The sequence below is a fragment of the Tenebrio molitor genome, chromosome 6 (assembly GCF_963966145.1).
Source record: "Tenebrio molitor chromosome 6, icTenMoli1.1, whole genome shotgun sequence".
NCBI lineage: Eukaryota > Metazoa > Arthropoda > Insecta > Coleoptera > Tenebrionidae > Tenebrio > Tenebrio molitor.
This window is the reverse complement of record NC_091051.1, coordinates 18,540,732-18,564,852: the sequence shown is the minus strand read 5'-3', so window position 1 is coordinate 18,564,852 and position 24,121 is coordinate 18,540,732. Positions and strand designations below refer to the sequence as shown.

Sequence of the window (24,121 nt, the reverse complement as noted above, 5' to 3'; positions counted from 1 at the left end):
ACAGGAAGACCAAAAAAATCTTTAACAACAGATAGATTAATAAAAAGAATATCTCAAAACGACCCTTGGAAATCTGCACCTCGTATAAAAAGCGAAATAGAAAACTTAAACTTGAGCACTCGAAGTGTTCAACGCAGATTAGTAGAAGCTAAATTATTTGGAAGACGTCCAGCTAGAAAACCACTGATTTCCAGAAAAAATAAAGCCCCTAGATTGTGTTGGCCCTTTACAGTTCATTGCCGGTAACATGGATAGATTCCACTATCGGGATATTTTAAATAGAGTCATGCTACCTTACGCTGAGTGGAATATGCCACTGAGATTTGTGTTCCAGCACGATAATGACCCAAAACATGTCTCATTACTAGTTAGAGAATGGCTTCAAGAGAACCTGATTAGAGTTATGAAGTGGCCGTCGCAATCTCCAGACTTAAACCCCATTGAGCATCTATAGGAAGAAGTGGAAAGCCGAATAAGATGTCAAAACTTTAGAAATATAAATGAGCTAATGGAAAAGATACAAGAAGTATGGAACAAATTCCACAGAGTACGTTACACAAATTAATAGACTCTATGCCAAGAAGGTGCGCCGCTATGATAAAAAGTAAAGGTGGTCCTACTAAATATTGAATACTAAACATTATAATAGCTGTTACAAACTTAAACTATAGATTAATTGCATACATTTCCTAGTTGTTGCTTTACTTTTGCCGTGTTGTGAAAGTCAACTTTTTGTTTCGAATATTAAAAAGAAAACAACTTTTGTTGCAATTTTATTTCTTTCATCCGAAGTAGTCTATTGATAAGTTGTGTAAAAAATACTGGATGCATTGTTACTCTACTGCTTCACAGAAGTTGAAAAACGATCGTATATTTCAAAAATAAACTTTGTTGCTTCACTTATGTCCGATACTGTATGAATGTTTACTAGAGTTCTGTTAGCGGCTGGAGGGACATTTGGTTGACTCTGCAAATAATGGAACGAGCGAAATAACGTTGCTGCACATCCCCACCTAATGTCCCTTCACGAAGCGACTGGAGTCGACCAGCTAAACTTATGAGGTGTGGCTTGAAATTGTAGATACACTCCGGTATATCACGTCTAAAAGTTGAGATACACCAAAATCATCAAATTATTGTCTAAAAGAATTTATTTTGCTTTCGTGACTTAAAACAACGTAATGTAAAGTTTTGTCGAAAAAGTATCTATTCTAAATATCAGTTTTGCCGCCAAATGAATAATTAATGTACAGCATAATGGATAGTTTCATTTCTCGTCAAGGATGTTTTGAGTTGAAATTTTGTTATGTTGTAAAATTGTTTTTGCAATTGATTGTTAATAATTGCTTTATTAATCTTTGATGATTGAGTAAACCTTGAAATGTTGAATAGCACATACTCTTACCAATGTCAGCGGAATAAAAACTTTAGTAAGAAGAAGGTTGTTGCTTTTTCAACAAAATCCATAGTTTAACGTCATGGATATTCATTTCTACTCCGTAACAATCCAGTGAACAGCTATATGTAAAACACATTCTTTTACTGAGTCTCAGCAAGTAAGTAATGGCCGTTTCGATGCATGGATTTTGACGAGACATAACTAAAGTTAAAATCAACATTTTTATTCAAAATAAGCCCAGTTCAATTCAACATATCTCCGGGAACGTGATGCAAGTGTACTTACTTTACTTTATAAAAATTTGGCTCCCTAAAAGAGATGAATTGCTCGAAAGCGACTTAACCATCTCTGTTGGGAGGAAATGAAAGAGGTGTGGATAGGTTGATAGGAAAGGCTAGATAAGGTGGATGAGACAATGTCTTCCATTCTCAATTCATTTAATTTCTACACGGTCATCCTTGCCACGTGCGGTCTTCCACCGTCGCAGAAACAAGATCGGACCTTTTCTGTTGACCAATGCACAATGGATTTGCAGTGCCTGATGTACTCGCTTTTTGTTTTGTTTAATGATACGGTAAAAATAACCCATATCCGCGTACTCTTGACGCCACTGGTGAAACAATGCTCGTAAAAGTGATTGCATCAATGTTGTAGAAAAAAAAAGGCATAATAACCAAAATAAAAGTTAGAAGTCAGAAATGACAAATAAAAAGTAAGTTCTGAAAGGTTGAGATTTAATCAGGTACTCTTTAACAATTAAACAAAAAAAAAGAAAATAATTATTTATAACAGTTGTTCAAAGTGTCCACCACCGTTCGCGATGCACGCTCGAGCTCGACGAATTAGCAATTGTTGGGCTGTCCTTATCATGTCGGGGTTTGCCCTAAATAGTCCGTTTCCGTTCAACAGAGTGCCCCTTCAATAGAGATGACTTTCTTAACAAACCTATAGGAATTACAACGGTGGCCAAAAAACTGTCCGTTCGATAGAACTGTCCGTTAAGGGAGCTTTTACTGTATTCAAGTACTAATAAATATTGGTTGACAGCATAAATTCAAAAAATTTCTGAAATTTTTTTTAGCAACCTGTGAATAGGTATAGTCTTTAAATATCTATGTTTGTAACGTCATATTTTACATAGAGATGATCAGCCAATTATTAATTATACTTACATACTTATTTAAAACCCTCATCGTACCATCCTTGCTTGTGATTTTCCACGTGCAGCCAACTCCTATGTACCTACTAAAAGATGCACCATTGTCACTTTTCATTTCATGAAAGTGTAACCGTGGCGATTTCAGCAAATGAATTTCCCTCATCGTTCGAGTCAATAGTGCGAAAGATAGTCCGTTTATTATTCCACGTGGTGGCCCACTTATATTGGGCGCATTTCAAAGAGGTGCTCATGTTAGGTCTACACGCCCACCTCAATCTAACATTCGCACACCTGACGGCGCTCCAGCACCGTTTCTCCCTAATAGAACCCAAAGAAACGGAAGTACTGAAAGATCTGGAGATTGCCCTCCGATTGACCGAAGACAGCAGCCAAGAACCGGCTAACAATAACGAAAGGGGGGCCGAAACGTCGACGGAAGCCGAAGGGAAAACATTAGACGATACGAGTAAGTGATGTTGCAGGTCGACGACAGAGAAAAATCGTGATTTTCCAGGTGGGGACAATAAATCGTAGTTTGCCGTGGTGGTAAATATGAGCTTTCGAATTTGATGATTGTGATGTGAATCGACGCCCCATTAAAAAAAAAACAAAACAAAACTTTGAACCACTTAGCTCATGTGATTATGACACAATAGTGACTTCATTTTTTAATTTGTAATTATTTTTCGTTTTTAGTGCGCATTTAATTTATTGTTTTATCTCTTTATTTGTAAATTACAAACTGGTGATGTATATGGATGCATGTAGGCGTGCATTTTGTATACTGTTACGCTTGAGTTTTCGATTTAGTATCAGATACCGTTGAAGGTTTAGAGATTCTATTCGTAAATCGTGTAAAACAATAATTTCGTCAAGTAGAGAGAATTGAAGAAAACAATAATTAAAAAATTAATGAAAATAGGCTGTACTTAAAAGAGAAGCACTGACCTTTTTCCTACGAGGTTTTTTCATTTTTTGCTTTCACATTATGGCTAAGATCCCACGATCAATTTTTGAGATAAATGTTATTAATTGATAAAATATCGAGTTATTTATATCGTAACTCGGCTATATTATGCACACTTTTTACATCTTGAAATTGTTTTTTTCTTACCTTTTTTTCTTTTCATTATGTGATCTATAAAGAGGCATTTCAATTTATTTTCTGTACAGTGTTAAAATTGTTCCTGAAGCTGATTGTATATAATATATAAAGTGAATTTTAGTTTGTTATTTATTAGATTCTGTAATGGCTATAGAAAATAGCATTTGTTGAAAATGATAAATAATAAATCACCTAATGTTACATATGCAGGAGTTTTATTTTTAAGAAATGCCTTTCCACATCATTTTTAATTCTTACAATTAGATGTCGTTATTCCGAAATATATATCTACTTTTTTCAGTTTTGACAAATAGGGAGTGAGTATAATTTTTTTCCTAGATTTTTACCTCATTTAAAACAGTCTTAAAATGTACAAGTTTTGAATTTATGTAAGCCTTCAGATATTAATTTATTTGATTCCTAACATTGTGTATCAAATGTTAGATTTTTCAGGACGTGTTTACCGATGTACTTTTTTTAAACAGGAAATAATATTTTCCTTTATTTCCTGAGAGTTTCGAAGAGTAATCACTTCTCTTTTTGTTTTTAATAAAAGTTTCCCGGCTGCGATTATTTGCTATATGAGTCATAAAACGAGTAAAAGTAAGTTTTAGCCAAGTCTGGTTTCGCAAAGTTTCAGAACCTGCTGTTAAAGAAAATCGAAAAGGATTAATTTTAATAAGGACGTTATAACTTTGATGGCTTAAATCACATTTGCTCTTTTTAGCTGATGAGGTTGTGGACTTCCATTAATCTTCCACAATATTTAATAACAAGAGGCGCATTCTTAACAGAACAAGTTAGAACAGTGGAAAAATTGATTTTCGGTTGCTTGACGATCCGATTCAACGCTTCCTGGAGGTTTCTCGAAAAAAAAATTGCGAAACGTTCAGTGAACCGATAAATGATGACCATTCGCGTAATATTTTCAACTCTATTGATTCTACTAGGAACGAAGGCGTTTAATTGACGAGTTCCGTTATTGGCAATAGATATTTCTTATCGCTTCCGGAACTTATCGCATTTGTAACCACATCAGTGCAATACAGGTAACTTATAGCTGCCTATAAGTTTTATCATTACGCAAAGCTGTGGACAGGTTTCACTCACAAAAATATTTGATTCCGAGAAAATGTATTGTGTTGATGCAACAAGTTATTTTTCAAAATGTGGAACATCACTTACAAATAATTATTACGAATGTGTATAATAATCAATAGTAATACAACGAGTGGGTACGAAATTGTCGGAAATTTTCGATCTCAGATACGAGTGAAAATTGGCTTAAGAAACAAATACGAGTGGTCTGAGGAGAAAATTTCCGACAATTTCGTACCCACGAGTTTGTATTCGGCATGACAATTCACTGAACGAAGATTGAAAAATTCTATGAAAGAAATACTTGAATAGTCGTTCGTGATTTAAAAAAGATTGTTATTGTACAATTCGTCAATAAATAGTGAAAATGTCAAAAAATTTCCGGCGGCAATTTTCACTAGTGAAAATTTCCGCGGCAATTTTTTTAAAACAAGCGTGATTGGTCCGTACTGACCAATTTCGTAAATCTGATTGGTCGAGAGAATGTGAGTTGAATTGTCACTGAAACAAATTCGGTGATTAAATACCATAGTGCTTGCGTATTACATTTTTATTTTCTTTTTAATTAAAATTTTATCACTGGTTGTACGAAGTGTCTATAAAAGAAGTGCTGTGCATTTCGATTTTCGAATATACAGGTGTCTCAGCTAAGACTTTCGAGCCTAATAACTCAGTTATTTTCCAGCGGATTCTTGTGAAATATAAAATGCAGATATTTTAGACGGTGAAGAATAAAATCCCATTAATGCAATCACCCAAGTTTTAAAAACGTATATCTGAAATACGTGTGTTAATATTAACCAGTGGAAGAACTCCCCAATTTATGAAACTTTTCTCTACAACATTTTGCAAAATTCGCAAAAGATTTCCACAAATTTTCGCCCTTACCTATAAGCGGATATACACTTTCATGGCTAATTTATTGTATTCCAAATTTTAAATCAATGTTATAGAGAAAAGTTTCAAATTGGCGAGTTCTTCCACTGATTAAAATTAACACCCGTAATTCAGATACACCTTGTATAATATAAAGACTATTCAGTACTTCATCCCTGCCATTTATTACTGAACCAATTAAACAGTTAAAAGTTAAACAATTTTATCTAGGAAGAAAGCACTAAAGACAAAAAGACAAAAAGTATTAAAATTAAATCTGGAACATTTCGAAGGGAACAACTCCGATTATTTTTGAAGAGGTATGAATGTTAATTAGACTGTTGGAAATAGACCAAGATCCAGGGAGATTATACAGGGTATTTCACGAGTGATAATGAGCCCGGTGGAAATGCAACTCACCCCACAATACATTTGCAGCGCTAACGTGGATATTTGTTTTTTTATTTAAAAAACGTAAAACATAATTTAACTGTGCAGTTTCGTAAATTTTGTCATACCTACATGTCATGTTCGCTTGGTTAAATGAAATTGTGAAAAAATAAAGAGTTTTTGGGAAAATGTTTATTGTCTGCCTAAACGCGCAACGGCAGAGGCATTCTTATTAGTCTTATTACATTCGCCTTAAATCAGGATCATGTCTCTTTATTTTAACTTTTTCGTAAATCTCAATTGCGACAAATTAAGTTATAGGAAGCAAAGCTATCATGGATTCATAATTTCATTTTAAAACAATACGATATTTTAAAATTTACGTTAGCGTTGCAAATGTATTGTGAGTTGCATTTTCAATTCCGCCGGGCTCATTATCACTCGTGAAATATCCTGTCTGTATATCTGGGTGTTGACACAAGTTCATTCGAGTGGATTTCGTTGAACACTAATGATTAAAAAAAAAGATGTATTATTACAGATAGTTGAATTCATAGCAGATAGAAATTTACATGGGTTTAGCCAGACCTACCACTATTAATGAATTACCTACCAAGATAGATTAAAAGCAATGCGTTTCCACCATTTTCAAGTAAGAACTTTATTTTCGTTTTTCCCCACAGAGCAAGTTACAATAGGTGATCGGCTGATCACTGTTACCCCCTTTACTACAAGCCGCGTAGAAGTACCTAAGTGGCCACTCATGAGAAAAGCAGATTTCACTTATTCGAGACCAATATGGTAGGTATTTCAATGTTTAACCGTAGAAACAACAAATCAAATGGTAATGAAACACAAATTGAGTACCTGCATGTACAAATTACGATGTGGTATTTGGGGAAAGTCTAATTGAGGTTACAGCGATGTTGAATATCAAAAACGCAGAAATTAAAATTATGCATAAATATTAAATCAGAAGTGTTTTTATGTAAGACTCTACTATACGGAAATAAAGCATGTAAATGTGATTTACATTCTACAAATTTAGATCAATGAACTCTATTTTAGGCTTCCTTGTAAACACTCCGTTGCTAAGCAACCACCCCGAATGCTTGCCATAGAAATTCTCAACGTACTTCACCCTTTTCATTATTACTAAGCCACCTTGTAAGGTGGTGTAATAGTTTGTTTACTAACACTGAAGTTAAGAAACGCTCAAGGTATTCCTGAAAACCCTATTAAAATATATTTAGTAGTTTTTTAGTTATAAGCACCCAAAAGTTGCATACATATGTACTGTCGCGAGCAATAAATTTTGGTCGTCAATGTCATTTCAAAATTTGGTTAGATTGTCACAAATTTAAAAAAATTCCCTGCCTGATTATGCGCATGTCAACAAAGTATCAAAAAAAAATGAGAAAAAATGACAAGTAATGTCATACAACATGATGATAGGTTATGATATTTACGACTGTTTTACAATGGAGCATTTTCGAATGCGTCAAAGAATGACCTTGACGACCAAAATTTATTGCTCGCGACTGTACATATGTAAACGAATTTTAAAAACTCAACAGAAAAACTATCTCTTCTACCCAAAAATGTGGGTCATGAAAAGGGGTCGAAAAGGTCCTTGACTCGCAGGTGATTTTTAACGCAGGCCAGACAGTGAAGCTTGGAAGCTGGAACCGAACGGAGCTGTTCGAGATACATGAGAGTGAGGGCAGGTGAATAATTGTGGCCTGGCAGTGGTGCAGTGAATTAGGCTTGCGATAATTACTGGTGTTTTAGTAATTGGGTGACAGCAGGTTTGGGAAATTTGGGCTATGAAATCAGTGCCATCAACGTTTAAAATCTCTGGCACATACGATGTTATATTCCTGAGCACCGAACTAGGTTCTGGTGGGACACCTTTGGCTCATGACATGGCTGGGCCGTGATCGGGCGCATCCCGTCGGGATGGCCTGTGCTGGCAACCAAATACACAGATCATACGTTTGCTTGATAAAAGGTTGTGAGGTTATCCCTGTTCCCAAGTACGAAGGGGACATTAGTAACGTATGGAAGTGAGTTGTAGGCTCACACGCAGAGCTTGGCGGTCTTCTTCTGCGGAGACTGCGGGCTGCACACTGGGGCTGTTACAGGTGCTACCAGAACGTACGACGCAACCCCGGAATGTGGCGCTGTGAAGACGACGCCAGTATAAGAATCAGAATGGTTACTGCCATTTGTGTTCAGACAACTCACAAGACTGATCAAGATTTATGTTTCGGAAATTGTTGATTCGGTTAAAAACAAGGATGGCACGGAATCTAAAACTCTAAACATCAAATATGTTTTAAGTTGATGTTGAAAAGAGTGGAAACTCCGTGTCACCGCTGTGGTTTTGTGGATTTTATTGATTAAAAAAGTGGTAAGTATTAGAAAAGAAGTACAGAAGCTAGAAGTAATAGTATATTATTTGACGAACTAATAATGCCTATCATGATCCACGAGGGTGAAAGTTAAAAAACGAGCCGCAGGCGAGTTTTTTAATCACCAGAGTGGATTATAGGCATCATTCGCGAGTTAAATACGACGTTTTATCTACGACTTCTTTGCATAAAACGCTTCGCTTAAAAAAAATTTAAGACCTATGACTTATGATAAATCACAAGTGACTTATAATAAGTCACGGGTGTAATTTATAACTAGCATAATGTATCTATAGCTGCGTAAATAATAAACGTATTATTTAATGGTCGTAGATAAATATAATAATAATATTCTCATTGTATAATATGTATATATGATCATAGTATTATCTTAAGTTTACATATATGCCTGTATATAATATTTCTAACATTCGCATTTATACTTTTTTGTACAGCCACAGTTAACATCATCATTTGTATTCTTCTTATAAGTACACAACCTAATAGCTCTAAACAGCACTGCCAGCTCTCGACAAAAGTAGCCGAAAGCTTCGGCTATCGGATCACACAAATCTCTAACCGAAGTAGCAATGTTGTATAGGAAGATTAAAAATGGCTGAATCAGACCATTGAAACACGTTGTGAGACACGGTTTGAACAGATAGTCGGATGCTAATTGCATCAAGCCCACAGTGAGTGGACGCAGTATACTATACAACAAAAACTTAAAAAATTGCAAGATAAAAGAAATACAAAAAGCCACGCCTATGTGAATCGAGGCGAAGAATTCTGCCCAGAATCTTGTAGTGTACCGTTCGGTTTTCTCGGCTAGAATTTCACACTTCATCACTGGTGGAGTATCGGTTGTATGGAAATACCTGAAATAGTCAGTTAACAGGGAATTATTTCAAATGAAATTGTTTACTGTGCGTTTCCGTGATCAAAATAATAATAATCGACTCTTGCATTTCCGTCGCTATCGAAATAAATGTTCTTCTGAATGTTGTTCTGTTCTTGTGTGAGCGACTCGTTTGTCAAGTTTTTCTTACCTTTACAAGTACAACTCCAATCGGGTCCCTTTCTCAAAGAACTGTCTTTGGTAGTTTTGTATTTTTCGATAGGATTCCGGATTGTATTTGTTGCTACTGTGCTACAAGTAGGTTTTGGAATGCCCTCCACTAAATCAAAGATCACTCTCTATTAACAATTTTTGGTGAGAAAGTAGTTTACGGCACAGTTTTCAGTGAATCACCTTTGGGGGGCATCCTTCATCTTCTTGTCCACTTATATTGATTTTGTACAAATCACAAGGGTTAGAAGCAGAACGTTTCAACATTAGATCGAACGATCTACTTTTTAACCATTCAAAAATTCCTTTTTTCTTACATTCTGCTATCGTTCTGGTACTTTTATTAGGTGTTGAATAATAACCTTGAAAGATTCGGGCATAGTATCAAACGATGTGTTGAAGAGAAAGTGATTAACAGCACAGGTTTTCCATTTGCGTTCATAGAAAGCACATGGAAATAAATTGGAAAGTCTCGCTTCACAAGAGAGGCTTTAAGAAAGACATAAATGTAAAGAGTTGTAAGAAGATCTGGATACCACAATAGCAAAAAAAATTCTTTGGACCCACCATCACAAGTCCTTGATGGCACGACAGGCACTGATGTCTCGTTCATATACCTAACCATACACAAACATTCCGGAGCTGTGGAGAAATGACAGTGGTCACAACACGAGTGCCCCGTGTCTTCGAAGGTGTCAAAGTTATCTGGCGTCGAAAGTGTCCCAACATCAGCCACTAGCGAGTCTTTGGTCGGAGAGGTAGGTTGAGGTACGTAGGTAGACTGCCTTTCCGAAGACGAAGATATTTCTACAGTGGTTGGAATACTACGGCCGCGTTGCGAAGAAGATCCACTTTTACGTTTTTGACGTCCCTTTAGCAAAAACACCAATTAGGAGAGTGTGAAAATGATAATCCGTACCATTACATCGACAACAGACATCACCGAGGTCTCGTTGTCTGCGTCGCTGCTCATGTTGTAAGCACAGGATATGTTGGGGGTTGAAGGACCCATCAGGTCGAGGACATTCTGGATTTCGTTTTTGATGTCCGCCAAAGATCTAGAAGCGGCGTTCGTCGAGGATGAAGTTTCAGTGTCAACATCTATGACACATATTAATCATCTTTGTCCAATTGATTGTGTTGGTACTCACATCTATGAACCCGTACTGGTAAAGATTCGGAATGCACATTCACACCCTTGTTCGTTGTGGTATTATCATCAGTGGTAGAAGACTCGACAACCATGTTATTAAGATTATATTAAAAAGTTATAATATTAAAAAATATAAGTGCATAATTCATGATGGGTTTAAAAACCTGTATAAAGTTGTCAAAAATATGTATAAATGTCAGTTTAAAAAAAATTGTGTTGACACATGACAACTAGACATAAAATAAAAATTTCAACACAAGGCACATACGGCATCAAAGCCAAAATAACTAAATATCTGTGATCTGTTAAGAGTAGGTAATTGAAATGTTACTGTCATTGTAGTGGTATTTTTCCAGATATGAAAATTGTGCTTTTTGAACATGGAAACTGATTGTTTCACCACAGGCGCAGATTATATATTCTCCATACCAGCGAATTTCAATACCTAATAAATTTGACAAGAAATTATGATTTTTACTGATTGAAAATTGAAATTATTTTTATTCGGTTGACAATACATTTACGATTTTATGTTGGTACACTTGACTGTCAAATTCAAATATGACAGTTCAAAAGTCAAAATAAAGCATTCTACCACGACTTGCCCTATTATAACTGGCCTGTTCATTTAATTAAAAATGCATTACGAAAATGTTTCCCAGAAAGAGCCAATTTCCGCCGATAAGGGCGCCACAAAACGGGAGTTCACTAAAAATAATACTCAATGCGCAATACGACAAGAAACAACAACACTAAACCTAAAAACAACGAACAATAAGGAAAAAATCACGAATTTAATTTCAAAGCAACAAAAAACATAGAATTTTTTGACTTCAAATTCAAATGTCATTTAAACAAAAAAAAAAACAAAGTGTGTCGTAAAGACGCACGATAGAAGTGAAACTTATGTATTACAGGGAAACATTGTAATTATTCATCAATCACTTTTAAATAGCATATTCACAACAAAATTGTATATTTTAATGAAGAAAATAAATTATAAACAACGATAACGCTAAACAATATCGAAATGCTTAACTCATTATTCATTTTTAAGCCTCCAAATTAAAAGAGAGGACATTATCGATAAATGCTGTGAGTGTGACAAAGATAGAAATATACACAATTTTAAGGGATGTTTGTATCGTGTCAAATAAATGAACTTACATTTAAGTGAGATGGAAATATTGGCGCAACCGTTGTGCGAGGCACTGCTCCCACTCGACCCGACAGTGTTTATCCCCACCACTTTTCGTCACACAAAAAGGTTGCCGATCAGAATTTCAAAACCCTCCCATAAAAAGTTTCACTTCAAAAATTCTCGGTGACAAAAACTTAATATGGATGATATCCCCATAAAGCGGGGATCACTCAACTACACTTTTGAACAGGCGTACCAATTAGTCGGTAGTGCCAACCCATTAAATTTGTCTCAATCATTAAAAGTCACCCAATAGAATTGATGATACAAATTAATGTAATGTAATTTATTACATACAAAATATAACAGTACAATATACAATTCAATGCAAATAGTGCTTAAATATAGATAGTACTGTAACGTGACGTTATCGATAATATTCATTCGCTTGAAGCTTACACACAGAGCAAGTCAGCAAGCACCAAGCACATCGTATCAAACATGCTTTTTGATTGAACAAAATAGAAATATCTCATTTACAGCTAAAAGGCAAGTTTTTGTATCTACTCTATGTAAATAAACTAGTAATTAACAGGAAAAATAAATAAATCAATAATAAAAATATTACAGCGAAAGCTAGAAAATTGTTCGAGTTTTTGATTTTGAACGGCAAATACCTGGTTGTATGTACACTCCCTAACACATTAAGATATAAACATTGCTTTATTTGGAAGGACAAGAAAAATGTGTTTATAAAAAATAAATGCTCCAAGTTTTACCAACCCCGAGTAACCAGAAAGGTTGGTATAGCTTGTTATGTATTATTTTTCTATTAATAAAATGTGCGGTTGGTCGAAATTTCCACTTTCGCGAGAGAAAACTTTTTTCCCAGTTTGGAAAACGTGCAAATTATGAGTGTTTTCGTCTCAGCGGGCGAAACTTCAACAACCCTCGACTTTTACGTCACAACACTTGTATATATTCTGTATAAACTGTTACGTGTCAATTATTTTATCCACAACCATTAATAACTCTAGTTTACATAGATTTAGAATAGTGTTCATTTAAAATTGCTAATCTACCAGCTGAAGGTGGTTATGAATAAAATTACATTTAGAAAAAAACTCGTTATTGTAGTTCAGGTGCACTTTACCTCGTCCTAAGTACATATCGAATGTTATTGACTAGATTTTAAGTGTTACTACATGTAGTTGATATGCTAAACGAAAAGTTCAACAATTATTGTACTTGATCATTTTTACTGGAAACAATTCCTAAGTTTGTATGAGAAAGAATGTTCGCTAAATACGTATTTACATTTTAAAATATGTACACTATGTTTTATCAAAGCTATCATAATAACTCATTTCGTAAATAAGGAATGTTTGTATGCTTAGAGAGCTAAACAATTTTACAGATTCATCTACGAAAAAAGCCTCAGTCGAATCTTTGGATTGTTCTGCCTCCCGTATCTACACGTACTGAAAGTTCTCCTTGTTTTTCAGAAGCGGCTGATGTTCTATGTTCTTATCCAAATCGTAACTCGTCAACCAGTCCTTGTTCTCCGGTTTGAACAGACCGAAACATGTGCAGTCAAAAAATTCGAGCAGATTTTTCACCGGACCTTTCGAAAATGGACTCTTGCCTTCGTTACTGAGTATGTAATTGTAGCGCCCTCTGTTCATCCTTTCGTTTGTCGTCATTCCAAGACACGATATCTAAAAATGAGATTATGATTCTTAATCACAACAAATCCTTGCAACTATTCACACGACGAGACTCAATAATAAGAACAAAATTGATGCTCTAACCAAAGCACGCACTCACCTGATACAGCTGACAAATGAGCAACATGAAAACCCACACGCAGTGGAAAAGTGTGTTCGCGGCTACCCAAGCCACCCAAGTATCGCACTGACCGATAGACATAACAAATTTCCAATAACCATCAGAGGTTGTGATGTTACAGGTACTCTGATTTTGCCAAAAGACAATGGAACCGTAGAGCATTTGACAGCACATCATCACCAAGCACGCCAGAAAACCGATAAAATATTTATGATTCTTAGCACCTGAAATAAAATTGAGTTTACTTTTGTGTTAAAACTGAAAACCAGTCAAATCAATTAAAATCATCCGAAAAATGCATTGAAAAAAACACGACTGATCCATCAGAGGAATTAAAGATAAATCGACAATTTCTATTTTATCGAATTAATGTGTTTTTGATACATTTAAGTATTACTTGAAATAGTAAAAATAATGAACTCACCTATACAGTTTGCCACCCAAGGACAGTGGTGATCAAACCTGGCAACGCAAGTGTTGCACACTGAGCAATGCTTCGACCTGAGCGGCCTCCTAACCAGACAAGAAGAACAAAAAGTGGATGGTTCAAAGCCACCTGAACCTTGTTCGGCCAGTTCGATTATAGTCTACAAAAAGAGAGATCGACAATTAGGTAAAAATCTATCCGAAGAAATAAATAAATTTACTCTAAATCTCAACTGTTGCGACGCCGAGATCACCCCAGAGTCGCCCAACCAAGACTTCAGGAAACAGTACCACAAGAGACCCGAGCTGCTAAGGAAGACGCAGGTCGTTAGGATTCCGGTGAATGGCATTATGTAAATAAACCACGTAAAGTACATCCACAATTTCGTAGACAGATAAATACTTAGAGGTAGGAGCGCCATTAACCTATCGTCGTATAAAATTTGTCCGGCGTAATGTAAGACAATGTATAAGCATACTAATAAAAAGAGTTTGATTAAAATTATTAAATTTGTGCCTAAAATCGAGCCGGCGATGTAAAACGCCATAAACGGTGTGCCCACCATGCACCACCATCTTAACCGCTGCAACAAAGAAAAAAATCATCTTTAATAGAAAATTCCAACATTTAGATTCCAGGATTATTAATTTTTTCTTTCTTTCCTTTTATTATTCCATCAAACATTCATTAAATTTTTCGTAACAGTCAATACGAAAACATGGAATGTAATCGATTTTTTTCAAGTGATAATGTACAAGAACTGATTCGCTTCAAAGTAAAACTTCTCAATAATGCGATTTCGACATTGTTTTCTGGTTAGTAACAGTTCTGATGAAGGTCACTGCAATGACCTTTTAAATCAATATTTGGTACCGCAAATTATAAAACAAATATAATTGACCACCTTTGTTGATTCCATTGGATTTACATAAAAGGCGCTTCTGTATCAACACTTACTTTATCTTTAGTAACTTTAGTTAAAATATTTCTAGAATGTCCATTATGAACAGCTTCTTTAATTCGTTCCGCCACTTTCGAGCCTATCCAGATCGCCCCCAGTTGAGTTTGTAGCATGGAAAGTGGAGTGTCCCCTCTATGATTAGGTACATTTAAACTAGCTTGACCCTAAAACCATCCAAATGAAGTCCAGTGTGATATGAAGATTCACACTCACCTGAAGTATTAAAGTGGTAATTGCTGAAGTATTCCTGGCTAATATAGCCCAATGTAAAGCGGTATTTCCCTGATGGTCCGTCAAATTCGGTGACGCACCCAAAGTCAACAACAACCTAGTCGGATCTAAACTACAAATCTTCCAGCAAGACCACATCAAAGGGGTCATTCCGGCTCTATCTACTAAATCGGGACTAATCCCGCGCGCTATAAAATACGCTACAAGTGCAGTGTGCCCGAACTGTGCTGCTAAATGTATACAAGAACACCCTTCCGCATCTCTGAGCGTGGGATCGGTGCCTGCATTCATAAGAATTACTACAGCATCTAAGTGGCCTTGTCGTGTGGCCCAGTGCAGGGGAGTGGCGTTCAATTCGCCGCCGACGGCATCTACTTCAGCCCCCTTCTCTATGAAAAACTTGATAATGTCCTTGCGGTTGTTTATGGCAGCCCAATGGAGAAGAGTCACCGTTTCGCTGTCTCGTTGATTGACATTGTAGCCAGCATCAACCAACTCTTTCACTCTGGCGAAGGCCCCGTACTGGAAGCAATCGTGGCGAAATTAGTGACTCACGAGAGTGTGTTGAGACTCACTTGTGTCGCTTTAACTATGTCGAAGCCGCTGTAGTCGTGTTCTACGGCAGGAACCGCTGGTTCTTTAGATATCAAACTGTGGCAGTCACGTTCCGATCCTACACAACCGCCAGCACTCGCAGCCGCCGCTCCGCAGGCGTTTTGGTACATTTTTCAATAGAACTTTTCAGCTTTTGGGTATTTTTTCATCAATTTTGACAGTTGAATGACGGCACAACATCAACCCAAAGCATAATGCAGGTTAAGTATTTGATCCGGTGGGATTGTTCAGTCGATCCCCTGTTTATGTGAGCAAATTTATTTTATTAATAAATAAACATGTTCTGATCATAATTAATACACAGAAGATCCGATTTTATTGCCTAATTATTTTTTTAAACCTCTAAAAATGTCTTTTTGTTTTAATAATTTTAATTTAATGGGAATTTGCGCTAATAACAGCGCGAGGAAATACGAAAGGAGCGCTCATGCTCATAGAAGTAACGAAAATGGATTGTGAGATCAGTTCAAGTGAAACCCCTAGCGAATTTTTGATTATAAAATGTGCAAAACGTGAAAACTGTAAATAACTGAAATACTGTAATATCCCAGTTTGAATTTAAATTGTCGCCGCCAAAGGAGACCAGGAGAAGTAGAGGGACGTCCGAAGATGACCGAGAAGATTTGACCGCGGGGAAGTGGGGGTCACTTTTTGGGGTTTTCGTGTTAAACGGCCTACACACGATACGATCTGTCGTACTACAGATCGTTCAACAACGTTTGAAGCTACGGTTGGAACGATGGTTGGATCGTGTGTAGGCCTGTCGTACGACCTGTAGAACGACGGGGTTGGATTGGATGGTAGTTTGGCTTGCAATAAAATCTGTCGTACTACAGGTTGGAACGTGTGTAGGCGGGCTTCAAACGCGTCGTACGATATTCAAGACGATAATACAAAAAAGTCAGTGAATTAATCGGTAAAACTCGTCTGTAATGGATTGCAAAAGGTTTTTAGAAGAATTTATCGAAATTTATCGCGAGCAGCTGTCTTTGTGATAAGTCAAATCCAAAGATTATGCAAACAAACACAAAAGACCCGCGAGCTAGGAATTACTGTTAAACAAATTACGCGAAATTCAACTTAATACTCAAATAGTTATTTATGTAACAAGTGAGTAAAGTAATACTTTTTTTACGAGAAGGAAATTGCCATTCGAGCGAAGCGACTGCGCAAATCCGCTGAGTAAAAAAAAAGATACCTTACTAACGAGTTGCATACAAAAATTTTTTGGCGCCCGTAAGTTTAAATAACTTTTTTTTTTTTGACAGTCAGAATTTGAGAATTTTCTCCTGTGTGAACTCATGGGCCTTTAAACTGGTCCACTCATACTAAAAAAAGCTTAATTTATTAAAAAAATTAATAAATCGGGATTTATACAGGGTGTCCCAGCCAAGACTTTCGAGCTTAATATCTCGGATTTTTGTGAAATTTAAAATGCAGATATTTTAGACGGTGAAGAGTTAAATCCCATTAATGCAATAACCCAAGTCTTAAAAACGTAATTTTTACAAGCCTTTTTAAAACGTTGAATCACTTAAGATTTATATCAAAAAATTGATCGTCAATTAAAAATGCTGTAAGGAGAAACTCGTCCTTGAAAGACGTCCTTGAAAGACCCTTCAAGCACTCAATTTCAAATTCGTGCTTGAATAGATGCCTTCTGCAACTTATATGTATTTTAATATACTATTTTGCACCGTTTTTTCTTCTTCACGTTTTCCTGTTTTTCCTTGTTGTCTAATATTAATAAGGCCACAAAAGAGACAACAATCTTCTTCGGAGGTGTCATGTTCTTCGTAAAATGTTGGATGGCAAACTAAAATCTGAACGATTTCACCGGCACGTGTGGAGGCAAAACAGCCGGACGACTGTTGGAACGATAATCTGACAGATGTGTCGTACGATCTGTAGTACGACAGATCGTAACGTGTGTAGGCCGTTTTACTGTATCATGGGGTTTTCGTTTTTAAAAGAAACGCTCGCTCTCTACCTCTACTCTCGACTCTTGAATCGAACGGTTGTGTTTTTTTTGCCCTAATAATATAGTTTTTCTTCAAACGTCCGTAAAATATGACATTGTACTGCTGCATTGATAATGCTAAAGTGTCACTTCATTGTTATGGCATCTAGCGAGCTGACCAGCGTTCGTGAAGTTATTATCTCCGCTGATGAGCGGCTGTAAAGTAAACTAGCTAAATCATTTGAAATTCCTACTTGGTTTCTTAACATGTCTTAAATAATTTGTTATGAAGGTTTGAAGAAAAAATAGTGTATGTTATTCGGAGCACTGCGTTCGGCAGCCAATCTACCAGCCGCAGCACATAAAACTTCATTTTTGCTCCTCATAACATAATATGTATTACTTTTCTTTAACCGAGTGTTAGACTTCAGTTTGTATAATTTCTCCATTATAATCATTTTGTTTGTGTTTATTTCAAACGCCACGAAACGCACACTTGATACACGTGCGACGTTCGCGAGGTGCGCAGTTTAATAGAGGTAGGATCGTTTAAATTACCATACATTTGCCACAGGTATGTTCTGTTTATTTATACGGGGTCATTATAAATGATTGTACCATCGTAGGTGGCTGTGCGCTATGCTTTAGGTGCGCCGCTATGCCCACTAGTTGTTACAAACACATATAATGACCCCGTATATTTCGATCATAAGGTATTTGTGGGGAGCAAAAAAACTCGTGCGTTCGGTAACACGTGGTCGGGGCCGCGTGGGGGCGAAATTAACTGGGATCCATTTCACTAACGGCCATCCATTGCCGCAAAAAAAAATCCGTGAGCACGTGTTTGGCCAGAAGTAGGTTGTCGACTCGGGGCAAATAACAATAATTGGGGAAATAAGCGAGGCGAGCCGATGTTGCCGTCGCTGTTATTTCGAGGCTTCTCCATGACGTAATACCCGGAAGAGTGTCGTCCCCAACAACGTGGGCAGTTAGATTATCGACGCGGGGATAGACCGCGATTGAGGGATGGGAAATAAGCGAGGCGAGCCGAAGGGACCCAACTGGAGTTGCCGTCGCTGTTATATCGGGGCTTCGCCATGCTGGAATTCCCGGGAGAGTGTCGTCCTCAACCACGGTTGTGATATTAGGGGGTCGTCGCGGGAACGGTTAGCGATTATTGGGGAAGGGAAATAAGTGAGACGAGCCGACGGTACCGTCTGGGGTTGCCGTCGCTGTTATCTCGGGGCTTCTCCATGACGTACTACCCGGAAGAGTGTCGTTCTCAACCAATTTGGGGAGCTAGGCTGGGTGACGTAGGGATTTGGGGTGAATGTGGCGGGAGTTTAGAAGTAAGAGATCGGGGGGCGACAACTAGAATAACGTCACGTTCGGGGGAGGTGGAGGTGCCGCGTGTTATCGGGGGAGACGAGGGCTGCGAGAGAGGGAGAGAGTGTAGGATTTAGTTAGGACCTTAATTAGTGTAAATTTGAGTTTTGCCTATTCATTCTTATGTCATGTTGTATAAAATTCGATGTCTTGTTGTTCATTTATTTGTTGTGTTTTGTTCACCGCTGTAACTGAAAACGAGAACGTATTTATTCGTATATGTATTTGCAAATTAAATACAGGCGTCCTTCCACCGATTTATGTATTTTTATTTAAAAGTTTGTCCACCCTGCAGGTCCGTCATTTGCACCTCGAGTTAGTCTTCCGCCATTTTGTATAAAACACACAACGTAGGGATTTCTTAGGGTTTTTACCATTTCTATGACGATCACGACTTGACCATTTGTTCATTTTCGCGGGTTTTATTTGATTTTTCAAATATTTGAATTTACGCGGAACTGACGATAGGTACTTGGGTTTACATTACAATACAATCATTAACTATTAACTTTTTTAAACGATCTAAGGGCCGATTTCACCAACGCCAGTTAACGTTAACTGTAGGTTAAAATGTTTCGTTACTAACCTATTGTTATAGCAATGTTTTCGTATATTTTAATCTGTAGTTAAATTTAACTCACGTTGGTGAAACCGGCTCCGAATCGGGCGGAATTATTTGAAACAAATTGCAAATAGCTGTAAAATGTAGTAAGAAAGAAGGAAGAATGGAAGGATGTGCTCAAAATATCCACCATGCATTTCGAGACATAGATGTGCACGCCGTAGTAAGCTTAATTTAGAGGCCCCGACCATTTCAGGTGTAATAGTTCCAAAAGCTTCATGTAATCTGTTTCGAAGATCCTCCTCGTTATGATTTATGAATAGGTGTAGGGTGCGGCTCACGTAGCGACTCTGGAGTTGTTTAAAGCGGGATTGGATCTGGATTGTGTTGGTTTCTTGGTAGAGGTTGTCGGAAGGGAACCTGTCGGGCATTCGAAAGATCCTACGGATCATTCTTCTCTCGCAGGCGGAGTTTTGGTGGAAGCGGCAGGGTATAGAGTGGCGTACAGGGTTTTCGGATCGCACCCACGGATGCGCCCTCGAATGGTTTCTTTGACGTCTTGGTGGTCGGTGACGTCGAGGTATCGGATGCGTTGAAGTTTGGGGATGACCTGGTTGTTGAGTTGGAACTGGGGGGCTTAGTGGCGGGACCTGGAATTGTTGGCTCCGGAGTAGGACATCAGGATGGACTGGAATTTGAGAGGGTTCGGCTTGATTCTCCAGACGTTTGTCCAGGCGGTGATGTCGTCCAGGTGATCTTGGAAGATCCTGCTGGCCATCACGGAGTTCTTCTGGCTTGTCCATACGGCGGTGTCGTTCGCGAACAGTCTGGTCTTAATCCGGGGGTTATCTCTAACGGGAAAATCTCTACAGTACACAATGTAAAGAAGAAGATTTGGAGTTCTGGATTTTGACGCTGCAGGTACGATGTGAGAGAAAGGATTACTTGGGATGTTTATAAGTTTCTGGACAAGCCCGTCGTGTCAAACCCGGCCGAAGGGCCTCTCTATGTCCAGGAAGACGGCGAGAGTGCAGTCCCTCAGATTGGCATGTCGGATGGTGTTCGTGTGAAACTCCGGAATCTGAACTGCTCCGGTGGGAGGAGGTTGTTAATCTCGAGGAAATTTTTTAGGCGGGTGGAGAGGATTTTCTCAAAAACTTTCCCTGCAATGTTTATGAGAGAAATGGGGCGGTATGAATGGGGGTTGGTTGGGTATTTTCCCGGCTTGGAGATCATGACCGTGGTGCCATGTGGGGAAATGGTGGGAGCGTATGCAGTTGTTAAAGATGACTGTCGGGGCAAGAATGGCAGTCCAAGGGAGGTTTTTAAATATGGGGGCTCTAAGTTCGTCTGGCTCCAGGGTCTTTCTATTTTTCAGCAGCTTGAGAGAGTCGTTTTCCGGGAGGGGGCGGAGGAGATGATTGGGGGGGTTGCGTCGGAAGTTATTGACGCTTCTTAACACTTGTGTGAAAAAAGCGTCGTCGAAATGGGGGTCGTTGGGGACTTGATGTAATTCTTCCAGGGTTTCAATGAAACAATTCGCTTTATCGAGGGGAGAGTTTATGATGGCGTTGTTCCGAACGAGGTGATGGACAGGGGTGGTTTTCGGTCCTGTCAGAGTTGGAGAAGTCTCGCACTTGAAGGTGCGGCCGTAGAGGATGGCCACCGAGAAGGTAGGTTTTTTGGGGGAGATACGGGTCAGGGATTTTTCTGGTTTATGGGGGCGATAGTGATTGAGGTGCTGTTCGTGGCGACCTGAAGTGTCTTTAGGAAGTTGGGGACAAGAGGGTCTTCAGACCGAGAGTGGTGAGGAAAAGGTTGTAGAATGCGTTCTGGGTGGCGAGATTCGCGGGAATTTCCCTGACCGTGTGTTTGTAGTCAGAGGCGAGTTGGTTTGCGGGGAATGGAGGAGTGGAAATGTCCGATGAAGGGGCCGGTGCCGAGACCTGAGACGCGTCCGGCGACGAGGTCTCGAGGTAGAGGGTGAGACCTGGGGGATTGGAGGGTGATATGCAGGGGGTTTAATTGAATCAATTTTTGACTCACCGGATTTTTTTGCCAGGGTCGTGGACCTGGTGACTGGGGTCGATGAGATGACGGCTGGGGTTGACATCGTTTCTGAGGGTGGAGTCGCTCTGGAGGGCGCCTTGATGGTAGATGGTTTTTCTGGGGGCTCTTTACCTTTACAGAGGCGGGCCGAGTTTCGAGCTGGCATGCTCACTCTGCACTTTGCCGAGGATGAAAAACTTTCGCAATGCACTCTACATACTAACTTTTTTAACAGTTTTACTGGCTGTAGACTTGTGTACACCACAAAAGTCCCCAGTCACGCTTAAGAATGATCCTGTTGCATAAAATCGCAGACTCAAAAGCAACTGTCCTGAGGCGATGGACAGTCATTTCTGAAAAAAAATTTTGCTGGTAACACCTGAATTTGATACAGACTACTTCACAACATTCACCGGTTAGTTGGATAGGTAGAAAATAGCTTCTTTTATTTCTTTTAACAATCTGTTTGCGAAGACAAACGAAAGCGACTAAAAAAATCTTTTTGGTCCCATTCTTCGAAGTGATTGGGCCTGAAACGTAGGTATAGTTTTTGGCCTCCGTGGCTCTTCATCGCTACTATAAGCATTAATGTCATAAATGTTTATAAATTATAATACTTACATAACATAAAAAGTAAGATATTTACCTATTATAAATTCACAGTACTAGGTACTAAATTTGTAGTAAATGCATTTGACAAAATTATAGCGTGATATTTCATGCCTATCTAACTGTAGAATTTTTGATCGGATAAACTGCTGTTTTAACAATATTTCCCGTCGAATATATTTCTTTTCATTTCGCTTAATAGAATTAAGTTTTACATATGTGTCGGTTTGCATTTCCATCAATACTTTTAAAAATGAATGTATGTTTGGATATGGGCTTGAATTTTCTCTTTTAAATTTAGAATGGAAAGATTCGCATGTGTTTGTCGTCCTTAAAATGCTGCAACTGTTTTCCGCCTATATCTCTGGAGGAAATTTAGACTCACTGTCGATGTAATTGTAAACTAAATAATCAGCAAATTGGTCAAGTTTGGAATTTTCTGGTTTTTCGCACATGAAATCTTCCGCGAAACAATTTCCCAATTCCGCCGGTGGAAGAAATGTCAGGCCGAATAAATGTGTTAGCCAGGTACCAATAGGACTCCGTTTTTATAATTTATATTCTGAAGCTAGTCCCAGTTGCTGTATTTTACGCCACCTGTAATAAAGAATCATTTTTAGTTATGTATTATTTGCTTAACAAATCAAAAAGAAATATGAAACGTTATACGTACCATGATTGCGCAAGATGGAATCGGCATCCAATAATTTGAACTCCTTGCTAAACTTCTTCGACGCTTAAATGAATTGCCATTTCGAAATCAATAACAATAGTCTTCGGGTTTAGAACACAACTTATCAAATCACATTTTTCTTTAAGTATATTAAATAGTCTTAAATATGTACTTTTTGATTTATTTTTCAATAAACCAAATACTACCGGCACATAAACTTCATTGCACAATGCATGTATGGTAAAAAGTTGCCCAATGAATTTTGTGCAAAATTCGAATGTACCGTCCATGTAAAGAGTGTCTTGTTGGCACATAAATTCGATATTGCTTTTACAAGAAAACACAACGATATTTCCCGAAAGATTGTTACACAACAAGAACGGTTCTTCTTTACTTGTTTTTAAGTTAGCAGTATTTAAAAATATTTGTACCTACGTCTTCAGCCGATCTTGGCAATTTTGGCACTAATTGTAATCGTGCACGATTAATATTGTTTCTTATGTATCGAAAATCAGTGACAGATATGGTTTCTAATGCGTCTCTTTGATTATTTCATTCTTTCCGAATTAATTTCGCTGGTTTGGCAGAAATGTTTTCTTGGGCTTGTCTCTTTAGGGAGTTACTGATTTTTCGTCTTACCAATAGTTCTTCTTCCAAATTGTGATTGTGAATACCTTCTTTTCTCGAAAAAAACTGAATTTAGAGTATAAATTGTTGCTATGCAATTTTTGTTTGTACAACGCCACACTGTTTCTTCACTTGTTTTTAAAACTCTGTATTTTCTAAACTTGTATTTTTCAAAAATTAACAATAACTGTCCACGTTGACTTAACATAGTATCAAATGTTTCCATATTTACGCTTTCAGTAAAACTAAAATTCACAAATAACTTGGTTACTTATAACTCACTTATTTATAATTTTTTCTCAACTTCCAGCCCCCAGTAAAGGTTTTCTAATAATTATTATTGGCCATCGCCCTTCTCGGTTCTCCTAT

General features: G+C 37.8%; 3 protein-coding genes and 1 long non-coding RNA gene across 5 annotated transcripts in view; 2 read left to right on the top strand and 2 right to left on the bottom strand.

Moving 5' to 3' along the window:
* Positions 1 to 3,868, top strand: part of Mob2 (MOB kinase activator 2) — a 30,381-nt gene extending 26,513 nt beyond the window's left edge. The window contains exons 5-6 of the mRNA XM_069050526.1: positions 2,704 to 3,024; positions 3,073 to 3,868. Coding sequence (XP_068906627.1) covers positions 2,704 to 3,024; positions 3,073 to 3,092 — 341 coding nt within the window. The 3' untranslated portion in view covers positions 3,093 to 3,868. The remainder of the gene's footprint in view (positions 1 to 2,703; positions 3,025 to 3,072) is intronic.
* A 1,022-nt stretch (positions 3,869 to 4,890) lies between these two features.
* Positions 4,891 to 14,580, top strand: LOC138132854 (uncharacterized). Its single transcript, XR_011160203.1, has 2 exons — positions 4,891 to 7,754; positions 7,819 to 14,580. It is a non-coding gene; the product is annotated as an uncharacterized lncRNA (long non-coding RNA).
* LOC138132846 (uncharacterized) lies at positions 8,732 to 11,980 on the bottom strand. Its single transcript, XM_069050518.1, has 6 exons — positions 10,662 to 11,980; positions 10,436 to 10,611; positions 10,078 to 10,381; positions 9,694 to 9,872; positions 9,367 to 9,638; positions 8,732 to 9,319 (listed from the first exon to the last, which is right to left on the bottom strand). The coding sequence occupies exons 1-6, from the start codon at positions 10,753 to 10,755 to the stop codon at positions 8,866 to 8,868; spliced, it is 1,479 nt and encodes a 492-aa protein (XP_068906619.1). The 5' UTR covers positions 10,756 to 11,980; the 3' UTR covers positions 8,732 to 8,865.
* On the bottom strand, positions 12,136 to 23,271 carry Hip14 (palmitoyltransferase Hip14). Of its 2 annotated transcripts, XM_069050516.1 has the most exons (10): positions 23,126 to 23,271; positions 22,257 to 23,049; positions 21,841 to 22,196; positions 15,847 to 16,125; positions 15,254 to 15,793; positions 15,037 to 15,204; positions 14,300 to 14,662; positions 14,077 to 14,239; positions 13,632 to 13,876; positions 12,136 to 13,522 (listed from the first exon to the last, which is right to left on the bottom strand). In XM_069050516.1, the coding sequence occupies exons 4-10, from the start codon at positions 15,994 to 15,996 to the stop codon at positions 13,277 to 13,279; spliced, it is 1,875 nt and encodes a 624-aa protein (XP_068906617.1). In that variant the 5' UTR covers positions 15,997 to 16,125; positions 21,841 to 22,196; positions 22,257 to 23,049; positions 23,126 to 23,271; the 3' UTR covers positions 12,136 to 13,276. The 2 variants fall into 2 exon arrangements, with proteins under 2 accessions (XP_068906617.1, XP_068906616.1); XM_069050515.1 differs by having other exon boundaries at positions 22,257 to 23,255.
* Positions 23,272 to 24,121: the final 850 nt, after the last annotated feature.